Below are 13,414 nucleotides of genomic sequence, written 5' to 3'. Positions count from 1 at the left end.
TAATATGTATGCATTAAGTGCATAATAACTACACAAATTGCAAAAAAGTGCAGTAAACTACAAAAAAATTGAAAATCTTTTTTCTTTTTTTTTCTTTTTTTTCACATATATTTCTAGTTAGCAAAATTTAAGATGGCTTGTCTCTCAAAACTGTAAACACAAAAAAGTTGCACAAAAAAGTTTCCAACAACAGGAAATTTATTTTGAGTGTCTTCATAGCTTTATTTTTGAGATACACCAATGTTTATATACTGCAAGAAAAACGAAGAAAAAATATTATAATGCAAATTTGCCAAAAAACAGCATGTGCATCAAAATAAACTGTTTCCAGCAGTGCAATTTGAGTTCTAAGCATCCCAGAAACTATAAATAAAAGCATAAACTCAAACATGACTTTTAAAAACACCAGTGTAGGCTTATAAGGCCCCGAAAGTAAAAAACTACATTTCTGCGAAAATGACGTCACTTCCGGTTTCAGGCAGGTAATGGCGGACATGCAATAGTTCGCGCTGACGTCTGTTCCAACATAGGAAGTTTTATGAATAGCTGATCAGATCAGCAAAGCGTGTTTCTGGAATATTATGTTTTTGTTGCTGCAAGTGCTTTTTATGCAATTTTTGCAAAGCTATATGTGGAAGGAAACTGTGACCTAGGACAAGCTGATGGCATAAGATATAAGTACAACTCCTCCAGTTTCAAAGTTTTTTTTGCAGTTTGCAAAGAAAATTATTGCGCTAGCTTACGTGGTTCCAGTTCTACAGGGATTTAAAAATAGTTACGCAAAACGGAGCGTGCCCGCTCCGACCAGTTTTAAAGGGTTAATATACTGGTAAAAATCAACTGAGAAACTACCAACACACATAAGTTATGTATACACTGTCATATAGCTGACACGTGTTGCCTACATAATTTAAAAATATAGATGATTATCTTTATTTTTCATTTTCTAATTTTTAATGTATTATTTTATTTAGGCGGTTTTGGTCCTCTGTATTTTAAAGTCAGAAAAAAGCTTGCAATTTGGAAGATGGGTTTGATTAATGTTAAATACACACTTTTTGTAAATCAATGGTCAAAACATGCAAAAACATTGATGTTGGAACTGCTGAAGTTGCTGTGGTGTCACTTTCTCCCCTGACGCATGATAAAACACCTGAGTTCACGCCGTTGTCGCCAGGCTGCACGCAGCAGTTCATGTTGTTGTCTTGTCTCCTGCAAACGAGGCATTTTTAATGTGTAGAGTCAGTAGCAGTCAGCAGCAGCATGCCTGCTAGTTGTTTGATGGTAGCTGCATCTTTTTTATGACACTTAAATCTATTCTGGTCATGTTAGATGTTTATACTGTAAACTAGAAATCATATATACATTAGGTTAGAAACTTTTGCAGTGAAACCCTGACAAATATATCAGAGGCTCTTGTTCAGCCTTTTAATGCCTTAATAAATTTAACAGCACACGTCATTGGCTGGACATTCCTGGGGTTTTTTAAATTAAAACTTTGACCTCTGCCACATGAAAACCTTCTTCATCGTGTGTTTCCCACGAGAATGCTTACTGCAAATGTTTGAATGACCTTTACAACAACTTGTGGCTTTAAAACACCAACACAGCTATGTTTCACCCCACAGCAGACTCCTGAATCTGCACTGCAGTACGTTTTGGAGACTTTGGTGTATGCATGCAGCCAAGCTTTTGCACTGTTTTTGCTCGGGGTGTACGGGTTATAACACGTCCCTGTGGTTGTCAGTCAAACTGTTTATTGCCTGTGATTTTCCAAACACCTGCACAAGGGATGACAAAAGGGTTAAGGGAGCCTACATTTGATCAAAAACACTCAGTATACGCTCTCAGTCGTGATGTTGTCTTTACATTTAGATGTAGGTTGGTTTCTCACAGTAGGCAGTAATCATTCTATTCCTCCCATCACATCCTACTCCTGCATGCCAGCCACGCTTTTCTGTCTCGAGTTATCGTGTCATCATTTCTATTCAGCTGGTGTGTTATGTAGGTTTACAGATGGATGGCGTTTTATAGTTTCCCAGATGGAGAGGAAACAATCAGGCTGTCTGTGGTGGCAGTGGCGGTGGAAGTGGGGAGAAGCTTGTGGAAGGTATTTTTGATAACCGCTGTGGGTGGGAAAATGGTCTGCTCCGAGAGATTGAGTGTGACGATTGTGCGGTCGGTTTGGGTGAAAGGGCGGCGGTCTTGCGGTCGGTAACAAGAGAGCGTTGTGATGGGATGAGACGGGGAGGCTTGCAGTCTCTGCCAGGAGGGCAGAGGGCACGACAGTCACCCACCCTTTCACCCAGTCACACTTGATGGAATGCAGTCGAGTGTTTGGGACACCATTAGAAGATGAGCAGAGATTCAAAATGAGGCACAAGTATAAGAAAGCCTTTTATGTGAGTGGGGAAATACTGGGTCTTCAACTTGGAAGCAATTTAAATTCATTTTGGACCATTTATGTGTCATTTATAGTGTCTCAAACAGACACTGAGTCACTTCCATTTGTTTAAAGTTTTTCCAGCTGATGCTGAGGTTCAAGAGGCCACGCCCACCCTGGAGGGCCTCTGGGTTCTCCTGCTGCATGGTTAGTGCTCAGTTAGGACTCAGGTATAAAAAAAAAGAGACGGCAGTTTAATGAGCTGGTTGTGAGCTGCTTGTTTATCATTATTTCTCATTTGCTGCTGATTGGTTCCCTTATTAGTTCCTAAAAAAACACAAACTGTGAAAGCAAGGTTGTCAGCCTGTCTTCAGCCCATAAAAATAAAAAGTAGTGCCACCAGCAGCCCAAGCTTTAAGCTTTCAACATCACTGAAAAGCAAAGCAAAAAACTTTTAAGTGGCCTGAAAGATCAGTCTTTGCTATTTGCTTTCACGCTGTTGGCGACCAGCTGAAGAATACAACAAATTGACAGATGACTTGGCAGTAAATACATTAGAGAAAGGGTGTCAAACATAAGGCCCGGGGGTCAAAATCGTCCCGGCAAAGACTCCCCTCATGTAATTAACCATTAAATGACAGATAATGCATAAAAATGTTTTGAACTTTTTTTTTTTTTTTTTATATTAACAAAAAAACCTTGGAGTGTTGGAGCCTGTTAGAGAAGGAAACTGGAAACAGTCTGCAGGTAACTGTTAGAAGCAACAAGCTCTCAAAAACGTATTAGAGCAGTTTGCTTTATCAAATTATATTTTCTCAGTTTTCATATCTGTTTTGTAATAATTCCCTAGCTTTGCCTTCCAGCACAGTGTTTTTCTGCACTTTTTCCTCTTTTTAAAAGTCAGATTTGGTGCTTTTACTGAATCCAGTTTTCAGTACATTCATTCTGTGAGTAATTAATTTTTGCCCTACTTCATGCATGTAACACATGTATCACGACAGCAACGGTTAAGGTTTGACCCTGTAGCAGATTGGAGAGTAAGAGAGCTAGCACAGACTTAAAATATAAAAACTGGGCTTTAGACACATTGAAATATGGTCCTGTTAGCAAAACGGATGATGAAATAAATCATGCATTTCGACATGTGCTGCAGGCTAAATTTATGAACCAGTGCTACCTGTCACCATTCATACTTCTCAAATTCTTCACATAGACAAATTTGTTTTGGAGGGCAGCCAAAAACCCGAGCTTTTCAGCTCTTCTGCCTCTTCGAGGAGCAAGATGTGAACAAAAAGAAGAATCCAGCTGATGTCATCTGAGCTGCACCGATCCCCCCTCAATCAACTTTAATTGGCGCTGGGCTCTGGGCTCATTCAGACGTGGATTAGAGTCTGAGCGGGGATCAGAGGCTGGGTGAAGGTGTCACAGGCTCCATTTGAAGTGTTAACTGATGCCACAGACGAGACTCAGTGCAATTAACAGCCCGAGTCTCAGGCCAGCTGTGTGAATGAAGTGTTTGTTGTGTTTTACGATAAAGAGTCCTGGATTTTATTCTTACCCACGTCCTCAATTCTCCAAATCAAGACCTGCAGATTTCTGCTGCAGATATATTAAGATCTGCTTTGGGAATACCAGGACAATGGCATAATATTCCTCATGCAAAACACTGAAATTACTGAAATTGTTCAGACACAGTAGATGCTTTGGTGTAGTTATTGAAGGCAGATTGAGTTGCTTTTGCAAGTAAAGGACATTTCAGGTCAAGCAGAAGAATGAGGGTGTAGTTTCCTACATTTTTCTCTATTTTAGGCCACTTTAACCATCACATGCTTGCATTACTTTGCCCGTTGTACTTTGTAATTTAAGCACACAGTGTGGTTACATTGACTGCAGTAACACTCAGGCTTAGGCGCAGATTTTACAGGATAGTATAAACTCTTCTTATGCTCCCCCTCCAGGATGAGGGAAGGTCTCTGCACTGCTAACCCTCTGGAGGAGTTCATTAGTTGCACTGTGACATTTCTGCATGTTTTAACTGCCGCGTTGAGTCAGTTCGGGCTGCTGGCCCGTCCACTTTGTCCCATTAACAGTCCCTCATGGTCCATTTTCCCATGGACAGTTGCCGTGCATTTCCTCCCTCCCGCCCTCTGTCTGTCCATCTGTCAGTCCATGCCTCTTCTCATTGCCTGTGTCTTTTTCTTCACACGCTAAAACAGGCAGGCGTCGGATTTCTCTGGAGTTACATGTTAGAAAATACACACATGGCACCCCAGTAATCCCCTGTAACTGAGAACATGAGGTCATTAAGGCCGCGAAACACTGATGTGGGCTGTTCTTGCATACAATGGGGACTGTTAGCATGAAGAAAGGAGGTCAGAAATGAGCTTTCTGTGATTGGTTTCAACAAAAAAAAATCAGTATTTCATTATTCGACGGTGTCCCATGCAGAGATCTGAGCTGATGTCTTAAGAGCATAAAAAACAATTTGAACAGCTTAACGTGAGGAGTTCCTTCATGAACATAATTTACTGTCCAATTTGCAACAGTTCTGCTCATTGCACACGCCAAATTTCTGTGGTTTTAGCTTTGTTTGTTTGTCATTATAACTTATATAAAATAGGCGGGGTTTCACTTCCTTAAATGCACAAATCAAAATGTAGCAACATTTGGATCAAACTTTGTTTTTTTCTTTGCCAATCCAATGAAACTGCATTTTTTTCATGTTTTTGATAAACTCAAAGTTACGTTTTATATATATTATGACAAACACCATTCACTTAGCACACCTTAAACACACTAAGGTGTGCTAAGTGGCATAGATTCAAGAAGGTTCTGGAAACATTCCTCACAGATTTTGGTCCATATGGACATGTGCTGCATGTCAAAGTGCCACGGACACACGATCACATCCACAATGGAAAATCTTCTGTTCCACTACATTCCAAAAGTTGCTCTATTGGACTAAAATCTGGTGACTGTGGAGGCCGTTTGAGTACAGTGAACTTATTGCCATGTTCAAGAAACCAGTTTGAGATGATCTGAGCTTTGTGACATGGCGTGCTATCCTCAGAAGATGGTACACTGTGGTCATAAAGTGATGGACATGGTCAGTAACAACACTCCGGTAGGCTGTGGTGTTTAAACAATGCTCAGCTGGTACTAAGGAGCCCACAGTGTGCCAAGGCAATATCCCTCATATTATCACACCAACAGCAGCCTGAACTGTTGATATAAGGCAGTATGGAGCCATGCTTTCATATCGTTTGAGCCAACTTCTCACCCTCCTATTAGACGTTGCTGCAAAACTCAGACAGGCAATGACTTTCCAATCTTCTGTTGTCTGGTTTTGGTGAGTCAGTGTGAATTGTAGCCTGAGTTTCCTGCTCTTAGTGGTCAAGAGTGGTCTTCTGCTGCTGTAGTCCATCTGCTTCAAGACTGGACATGTTGTGCATTCAGAGATGCTCTTCTGCATTGCTTGGTTGTAACGGTTAATGTTGCCTTCACATTTTTTACCCAGACAACTGCCACTCAGTGTGGATCAGCAGTTTCTGAAATAGTCTCAAATGAATAACCGTGTCACATACAGAGTCACTTAAAATCACCTTGCATCATCATTCTGATGCTCAGTTTCAACTTCAGCAGGTAGTCTTGACCATGTCTACATGCCTAAATGCATCGAGATGTTGTCGTGTGAGCAGTTGATCAGGTGTACCTAATAAAGTGTATAATAAAGATAATTCTGGGCATATATGATAACTATTCCGTTATTAAATGGAAAAACAAATACTAAAGTTGGGGAAGAAAGACACTGGAGATAAATGCTGTGCAGGTTATTTTATCCTCTTGATGCTATGACATATAAAACAAAGTTTAACATTCTTCCAGTGCAAATTTATGCCTGTAGAATTTAATGAACATGTCTTACACATGGAGACTCCTTTCCCTCAGCTCAGCTCTTAGTATTGAAACTATGTCAAACTGCACTGTCCCTTTTTAATAAGTAATTAAATATATCTATTGCTTTATACATAATATTTTGTGCTTTATGAAATCAAAACATGTTTAAAAGTTTTTTACAATGTCTGAAGAGGTAAAACAATATAAAATCCTGCCAGGAAAAACTCTAAAAATAAGCATGTTTCTTATTCCCTGCATTCTCACAGGAAAGAAACAGAAATAAATTAAAAGCCTGAGACTAGATTGCAGCCCAGATAAAGAAATTAGAAAACTTTGCGTAATTGTTATGTAATGGTCTTGTAACCACAGTGCTAATGGCTTGCTGGCAGACATTAGCCTCCCTCATGGGAGACTTCGCTGTTACTGGGCTGTAGAGTTGGGTTAGTGGGAGAACTGTGGTAAAACCAGACAGCTTCCAGATGTGAACATGTATGGAATTAGAGTAGGGGCCTCCCTTGAGAAATTCATTTTCAGTCTACCATTTTTGATTAACTGTAAGTTCACATTTATGCTGTCGTTTGTCATTTTCTGAAACTGCATAAATATATACCACTATATGGTTTAGCTCACACAACAGCTGCAGCAGCTGTGCTGCCTTGAGAAGAACCAATAGCAGGTGCCTTCACTGAGAAGCCCTCCACCCTGCCGATCTCAAGCTCCAGTTGGATCAAATCCTATAATCCCAGAGGAGCCAGGTTTCTTGTAGCTGCTGCGCAGGTCGAGAGAGTTTACAGGCTGACAGCAGTTAGTTATGATCTGGTTGTCCTGTTACTATCCATGACAGCAGCATAAGCAGGTGGAAGGCAAACAAACCCCCCAAAGGGAAAAATAAGGTGGCTTAAATGGCATTAAATATTGACCACACGTGAACATATAAAATTCCCATCACTAAGAAATGTGGGAGACCCCCACTACTGATGACCTCTGTACGCCTTTAATGCACAGATTGCACTTGTGCAATGGCAAGCCTCAAACCCTATCCTGGTCAAAAAAAATGCTGCTTCTCCCCTGTGAGGCTGATTTATGAGAATCTGCTGCTTCTCATTTCCCTTTTGGGCTATTTTAGTCTGTGGGAATTGAAACTCAAGCAGTTTTTCCACTAATGTGCCCCACTATTGAAGTCTCAGAGTGTGTCCTATGCCTTGTAGCCATGTTTTTTTTGGGAAAGTTTTGTTCTTAAATCACCCTCATTGCTGAATTTGGGATCTGTGGTTTTAGCATGTGACCTGCAGTGTCAGTGCACTTTTCGGTTTGTTGTTCCAGACATGGGATCTTCAAGGGTCACTTCAGTTAGCAGCTACTTTTGCAGCAGACTCGTAACTCTATGAATCTTGCAGTGAAAAGCACTTGTGAAATTTATGCCTCCTCACCCAGTAAAATCCAGTGTTAGAAAACATTCAAACACCTTTAACGTGCCACAAGTATTTGAGTTTGCCCACTTTTAGCATTTAAAAATGGGCAACTGTGTAAAAAATGACTAGAATAACTTTACAATAACTTTTTTTAAGTCCTTGAATTTAATCTGAATCACATCTTGATTATTTGATTTACTTTAGTGTGGTGGTGTACAGAAGCAAAATTGCAAAACAAGTTGCCATTGTCCAAAAACCTGATTGTATACATTGGTTTAAGACCAAAGCTGACACACTCAGGAAATAACCAACAAGAACTAGTGAAAAACGGTGTCAAGTAAGTGTAAGGAAAAGCTTTCATTTTGAAAGTAAAGGGTTTCCTTTTCTGTCTTTATAGTTTAACTACTGCTTAGTAGTAGTAGTAGTAGCTGAGTGTTTTCAAACAAGCTGGTCTTATCTATGCAAGCTAGCAAACTGTGGCTGTGGCTGTTTGCTAGCAACCAAAGCAATCGCAAAGACTTTTTCAGTGCAGCACCATGTACCTCTGTGCAACCAATTTCACCTAGCACCTGCTATCAGCCTGTCAGGGAATACACATTTTCTCTAGTTCCATCAGATTCAGCAGATGTTTACATGTTTATGTAATAGCCTTTTATAATGGACACAGTAAACATGCTATGCTAGTGGCAGCTTTGAGGAGCACAGCTCGTTAGGTTGAGTTTTTTTTGCCCTCGCCATCTTGCTGTCTTGAAACACGACGCTGCTTGGGATGACTATAGGTCATTTTATTGGCCTTTACAAAGGATGCAGGTTAAAATGACTTTCCAGTGGTTTCACTTTGTAGACCAAGAGGCTACATCTATACGTCTTATAAACCCTTCAACGTGTAATTCTACTGCACAAAGATAATACTGCATCAGTACTATCGGTTCAGTCCCACATATGAGAGTGTAATACTAATTACACTGGCTGGTTTGTGAGTTTTTATGTACATTTTTCTTCTTATGAAGGATTTTTACTTGTTACTCAACAACATAAATGTCACCCAACTGATATAAACCATTGAAAACATTTTTTTTCAATGGTTGGCAACTGAAAGTCAATTTTCTCTTTTATTTGTGTGCACTAAGTTTTAACTTCCTGTCTCCTCCCTCTCACAGAAGTGAGCGGCATCTCTTTACTCCAGCTGATTGGAGAACCTCCACTAGAAGAGTTCACCACCACCTATGGGCCAAATGGGGAGCCTGCCTATCGGTTCACTCCTTCGGTGGTCCCGGGCCAGCGAGCCCTGGTCCATGTCCCCAGCCCTTTCTACCGCCACTTCTCCCTCCTCTTCCATGTCAAGCCCTCCACTCCTGCCGCCTCCATCCTTTTCTCCATCACAGATGCCACCCAGAAGCTCATGTATGTTGCTGTCAAGCTCAGCGCGGTGAAGGCTGGCCGTCAGAAGGTTCAGTTTTTCTACACCGAGCCCGACTCTGAGGCTTCGTACGAGGCTGCCAGCTTTGAGGTGCCGAGCATGGTGGACACCTGGAGTCGCTTCTCGCTGTCAGTCATGGAGGAGCAGGTGGCCTTCTACCATGGCTGCGACTCTGAGCCACAGGTGGTGAAGTTTGAGCGCTCGCCGGATCCCATGGATCTCGACCCTGCATCAGTACTCTTTGTGGGTCACGCGGGAAGAGCTGACAATGGCAAGTTCCTGGTAAGTGGATCCACAGATTTGATGTTCCTTGGTGATTGCCAGATGATAACCAACCTGTAGGCCTTTGTGACTGGGACTTCAGCAATCATTTACTTTGGGACTGCCAGCAACCAGTCCAGAAATATTCATCTTTCCGTCTTGGCTTTTGGTTGTTAGATGGTCACTGACCGGTCCCTGGGCCTGTGTGACTGGGCCTTATTCCCCTGATCCCACACCGTCACCATGATTCTGTCATGTCAAAAATGGCAGCCAAGTTAACATCACATGGTTAATGGTCACATGTCTCAAAAATCTTAGTGGGTTGAGTAGTAATAATGACAACATCATATTTTTTAAAGGTTACATGAAGTCCAAAAATGCATGAAGAAGATTTCAAGTATTTGAAAGTTTTAACTGATGCTGCTCTTACTCAGGTCTGCTTTGAAACACAGCTGATAGATTCTTAACATGGTTTTTACTGAACGCTGCTTAGTGATTAAAAGAAATAAGTAATAACAATAAAACAGTCTCTGTATGTGTTACTTTGTAGCTCATGCAGTTTTAGCATGATTATTAATTTTGTTCATTGGGTATAAAAGACTAGAGGGTGACTCATCCAAGCTGCGGCTTAGCCTGCCTACAGCGGCTCATCTTGTTTGTAGATTGGACTGGATCACTTTACCTGATCCTGTGAGTGGAAGTATTGACCTACAGTCATCCATTTACCCTGCAAAATCCACTCCTGGAAAATGACTTTTGCATTTCCTCAAAGCTTTTGAGAAGAGCAAGTTGTAAATTAAAAAATGAGCCAGGTCAAAGGTCACCAGTGACCATTATTCTTTTGGAAGGATCCTTTCAGCAGAACTTGGTTGACAAAAATTGCATTTTTAAGATTTCAAAATAATTCATATACAGTTACACGTACATTTACATATATGCTGCAGACAGGAAATGCTCATGGCTAATTCAGCATACTTTCAGTTGCTCCAACACACAAATAAATGTGCTAAAATAAAGACGCCAGAAAAGATTTCTTCTTTATGTGTTGAGGATTTGATCACTATCAATATTTAGGAAATATGAAAGTTTAACGCATTAAGAATTGGACAAACCAACATGATGGCACTCATCTCAGTAATAAGCATAAAGCTACAGCAATGCTATAAAACGGGAAAGAGAAATTATCACTTTTAAACAGTTTTTAACAGTTTTTGTTTTATACAACAGTGTGGTGCAAAAGAATGAGACGCCTGTTTTGTACGCATAATCTCCAGGGTACCAGCAGAGGAAATGCTAAAGAGATGTTTCACAGTTCTGACAGGAAAAAATGAAAAACAGCAACAAATCCTCCTCCAGAGGTATCTGGGAGTCTGTTCTTTCTTGTCTGTGACGTCGCCCTGCGGCACTCCGTCCAGGGTTTGTGTCATTAACAATAAGGAGGTAGTGCCACCTTTAACCTCTGAGACAGGGACTCTGGTGATCATATGACTCTCTTTGAAGTGGAGAACTGTGGAAGAAATTAAGATGGCTGCAGTTAAAGCTCATAAAATTTGCATGCTTCTGATCAGAGGTGTGGACTCAAGTCACATGACTTGGACTCGAGTCAGACTTGAGTCATTAATTTTATGACTTTAGACTTGACTTGAAAAAATGTTCTAAGACTTGTGACTTGACTTGGACTTTTACACCAATGACTTGGGACTTGAATTGGACTTGAACCGGTTTACTTGAAAAGACTTGATATTTCACCCCAAATATAAAATTTAACATACATATTATATAGAAAGTGTGCACCATTAATTCAATTCATTGATTCATTTATTCAAACCACACTCCGTACGTATGTGTGCGTGAGCTGTAGCACAGTCAATCAAATTAACCAGATTAAAAAAAAAAAAAAAAAACGCTCAAAAATGCTGCAAGGAGTTATTTTTTTCAGGTACATAAACTATGAAGTAGTCAACAAAAAACCGAACTGCAATATGCAAAACATGCAAGAAGAGAATCACAGACAGAGATGGAACAACTTCCAACTTTCTCCGACAGTTGAAGTTGCATAAAGAACGGTAGGTGGTGCTTCTCTCTTGCTACGATGAGATCATGACTTCATCTAACAAGCAAATCTTGTCCAGGCTACGTTGGTGATACAGTTTTTTTTAATGTGTATGATTTTTTTGTCATGCGATTTTAAAGCCGGCCCTACAAGCGCATCCAAGAATAACATGCAGCTTATCTCAGAACTGTCGGTGAAAATTATTCTTGGAGCTAAGTTTAATTGAGCTGCATTTTAAAGAGGTGCAATTTCACAATTTGTGTATATTTTCTAAGTTCACTATTTCGTTGAGGAAAACACAGATTTTAAAATCACATGGTCTAATATTTACATTTAGCATAACTACAACATTCTTTTTTCGTTTTTTTTTTTTTTTTTAAAGACTCGAAAGGACTTGAAATTCAAAGTTTCAGACTTGTGACTTTACTCTGACTTTTACACCAGTGACTTGAGACTCGACTCTGACTTGCCTGACATTACTTGAGCCTTGACTTGTGACTTGAGGATAAAGACTTGAGACTTACTTGAGACTTGCAAAACAATGACTTGGTCCCACCTCTGCTTCTGATAATACCTATGGTGGGATTCACTGTCTGTGTGTTTTAGGGTGACATGGCAGACCTGAGACTGGTGGGAAACCCTCGGTCAGCTGAGCGTTTATGCGACTATGAGGACGACTCTGACACTGTGAGTTCTTGTGTTTCCAATATTCCAGTCAAACCACCAGAAGGCTTTTGTGAAACACAGTTTTTTCTCTGTATCGCAGGGCTCTGGTGACTATGGCAGCGGCGACGGCGAGAGGAGGCAGATGGGAGGCAGCGTGAAGGTCTGTATGAGCTTTGTGGATGTCTTATATGAACATACAAGAGTGATTTACAGTCTCTGAAATCATCTCAGCTCGAGATGTATTTCAAGAGGAACAGCAGGGCCTAGTTGCATTATGGGAATTGTAGGCATTGAATTGCTTATTAATGGCTTTCTGGAGGTCTCTCAAAGTTTTCTTTAGACATTAGCTACTTTTTAACAGACCATTATCAGAGGAAACTTTTTTATTTGTTAAGCCATGTAACACTATGAATCATTCAAGCTTATAAAAAGGCGCCTAACTGAAGGGATGAACCAGTGTTTTGTCTATACATAACAGACAACAACAACAAAAAATTTAATTTGTATCTTTAGTCGTTGCTACCAGCCTGTCGCAAAAACATATCATTTGTTCCCATTTCTTTAGTTGAATCTATAAAAAACTCCAAAGATAACAGTTTCACAGACATAAACTAGTATTTATTTTTCTTGTAACGACTAAATGATTCCCAAAGAGCTATTAGCTCAGTACATCCTTAAAAAATCTGAGGAAAATGGACAATTGGAGGACAAAAAGAGAAGTGGCAGCCCCAAAAAGATACCTGCAGCAGATGAACAGTATCTGAAAGTCAAGTCCTTAAGAAACCGTTCACTGAAGCATCATCAGAGATGGTCTCAGTGAAAAGGTGGCTGTCAAGACGCTTTTCTTGATAAGGAGAAAAGGCTGAGGTATGAAAATTACACTGGACTGGACTGAAAATCAGTGGAGACAGGTTTGATGGAGTGATGAACCCAAATTTCAGTTTTTGATTTTGATTCGTCAGTATGTACGGGGCAGGTTGGAGGGAGGTGCAACACTGAGTGTCTACAGTCATCATCGAGCTGCATCTCAGCCAGTGGTGTTGGAGATCTTTGTCAGAACTGATGAATTACAAACACAGAAAAGTGCCATCAGAGTTTGAGCCACCATGCAATACCATCTGAAAAGAGTCTGATTGACAAAAGCTTAATTTTTCAGCATGACAGTGATCCCAAACACACTGCCAATGCAGTAAAAGCACACTCACTGCCCCCAAGAGTTTCCAAATGTGGAGCGATCATTTGGCTTAACATTATTTAGTAGTAGTTTTTGTTTTTAATTTATGGATCTCTTTCAGTTAAATCTTTTGCAGTGAAATATTTTT

General features: G+C 40.3%; 1 protein-coding gene across 3 annotated transcripts in view; it reads left to right on the top strand.

Annotated features, from left to right (window-relative positions):
- LOC146608247 (uncharacterized) overlaps positions 1-13,414 on the top strand; it is a 33,412-nt gene that overhangs the window by 2,133 nt on the left and 17,865 nt on the right. For all 3 annotated transcript variants that reach the window (XM_085347331.1, XM_085347330.1, XM_085347332.1), the window contains exons 2-4: positions 8,853-9,394; positions 12,033-12,113; positions 12,193-12,252. In XM_085347331.1, coding sequence (XP_085203457.1) covers positions 8,853-9,394; positions 12,033-12,113; positions 12,193-12,252 — 683 coding nt within the window. The remainder of the gene's footprint in view (positions 1-8,852; positions 9,395-12,032; positions 12,114-12,192; positions 12,253-13,414) is intronic.

Source organism: Diplotaxodon limnothrissa, linkage group LG23 (assembly GCF_057381915.1).
Source record: "Diplotaxodon limnothrissa isolate DT_005_m linkage group LG23, D_limnothrissa_male_GT1.1, whole genome shotgun sequence".
Taxonomy (NCBI): Eukaryota; Metazoa; Chordata; class Actinopteri; order Cichliformes; family Cichlidae; genus Diplotaxodon; species Diplotaxodon limnothrissa.
The sequence above is the reverse complement of the archived record's forward strand: the minus strand, read 5'-3'. Positions and strand labels throughout refer to the sequence as shown.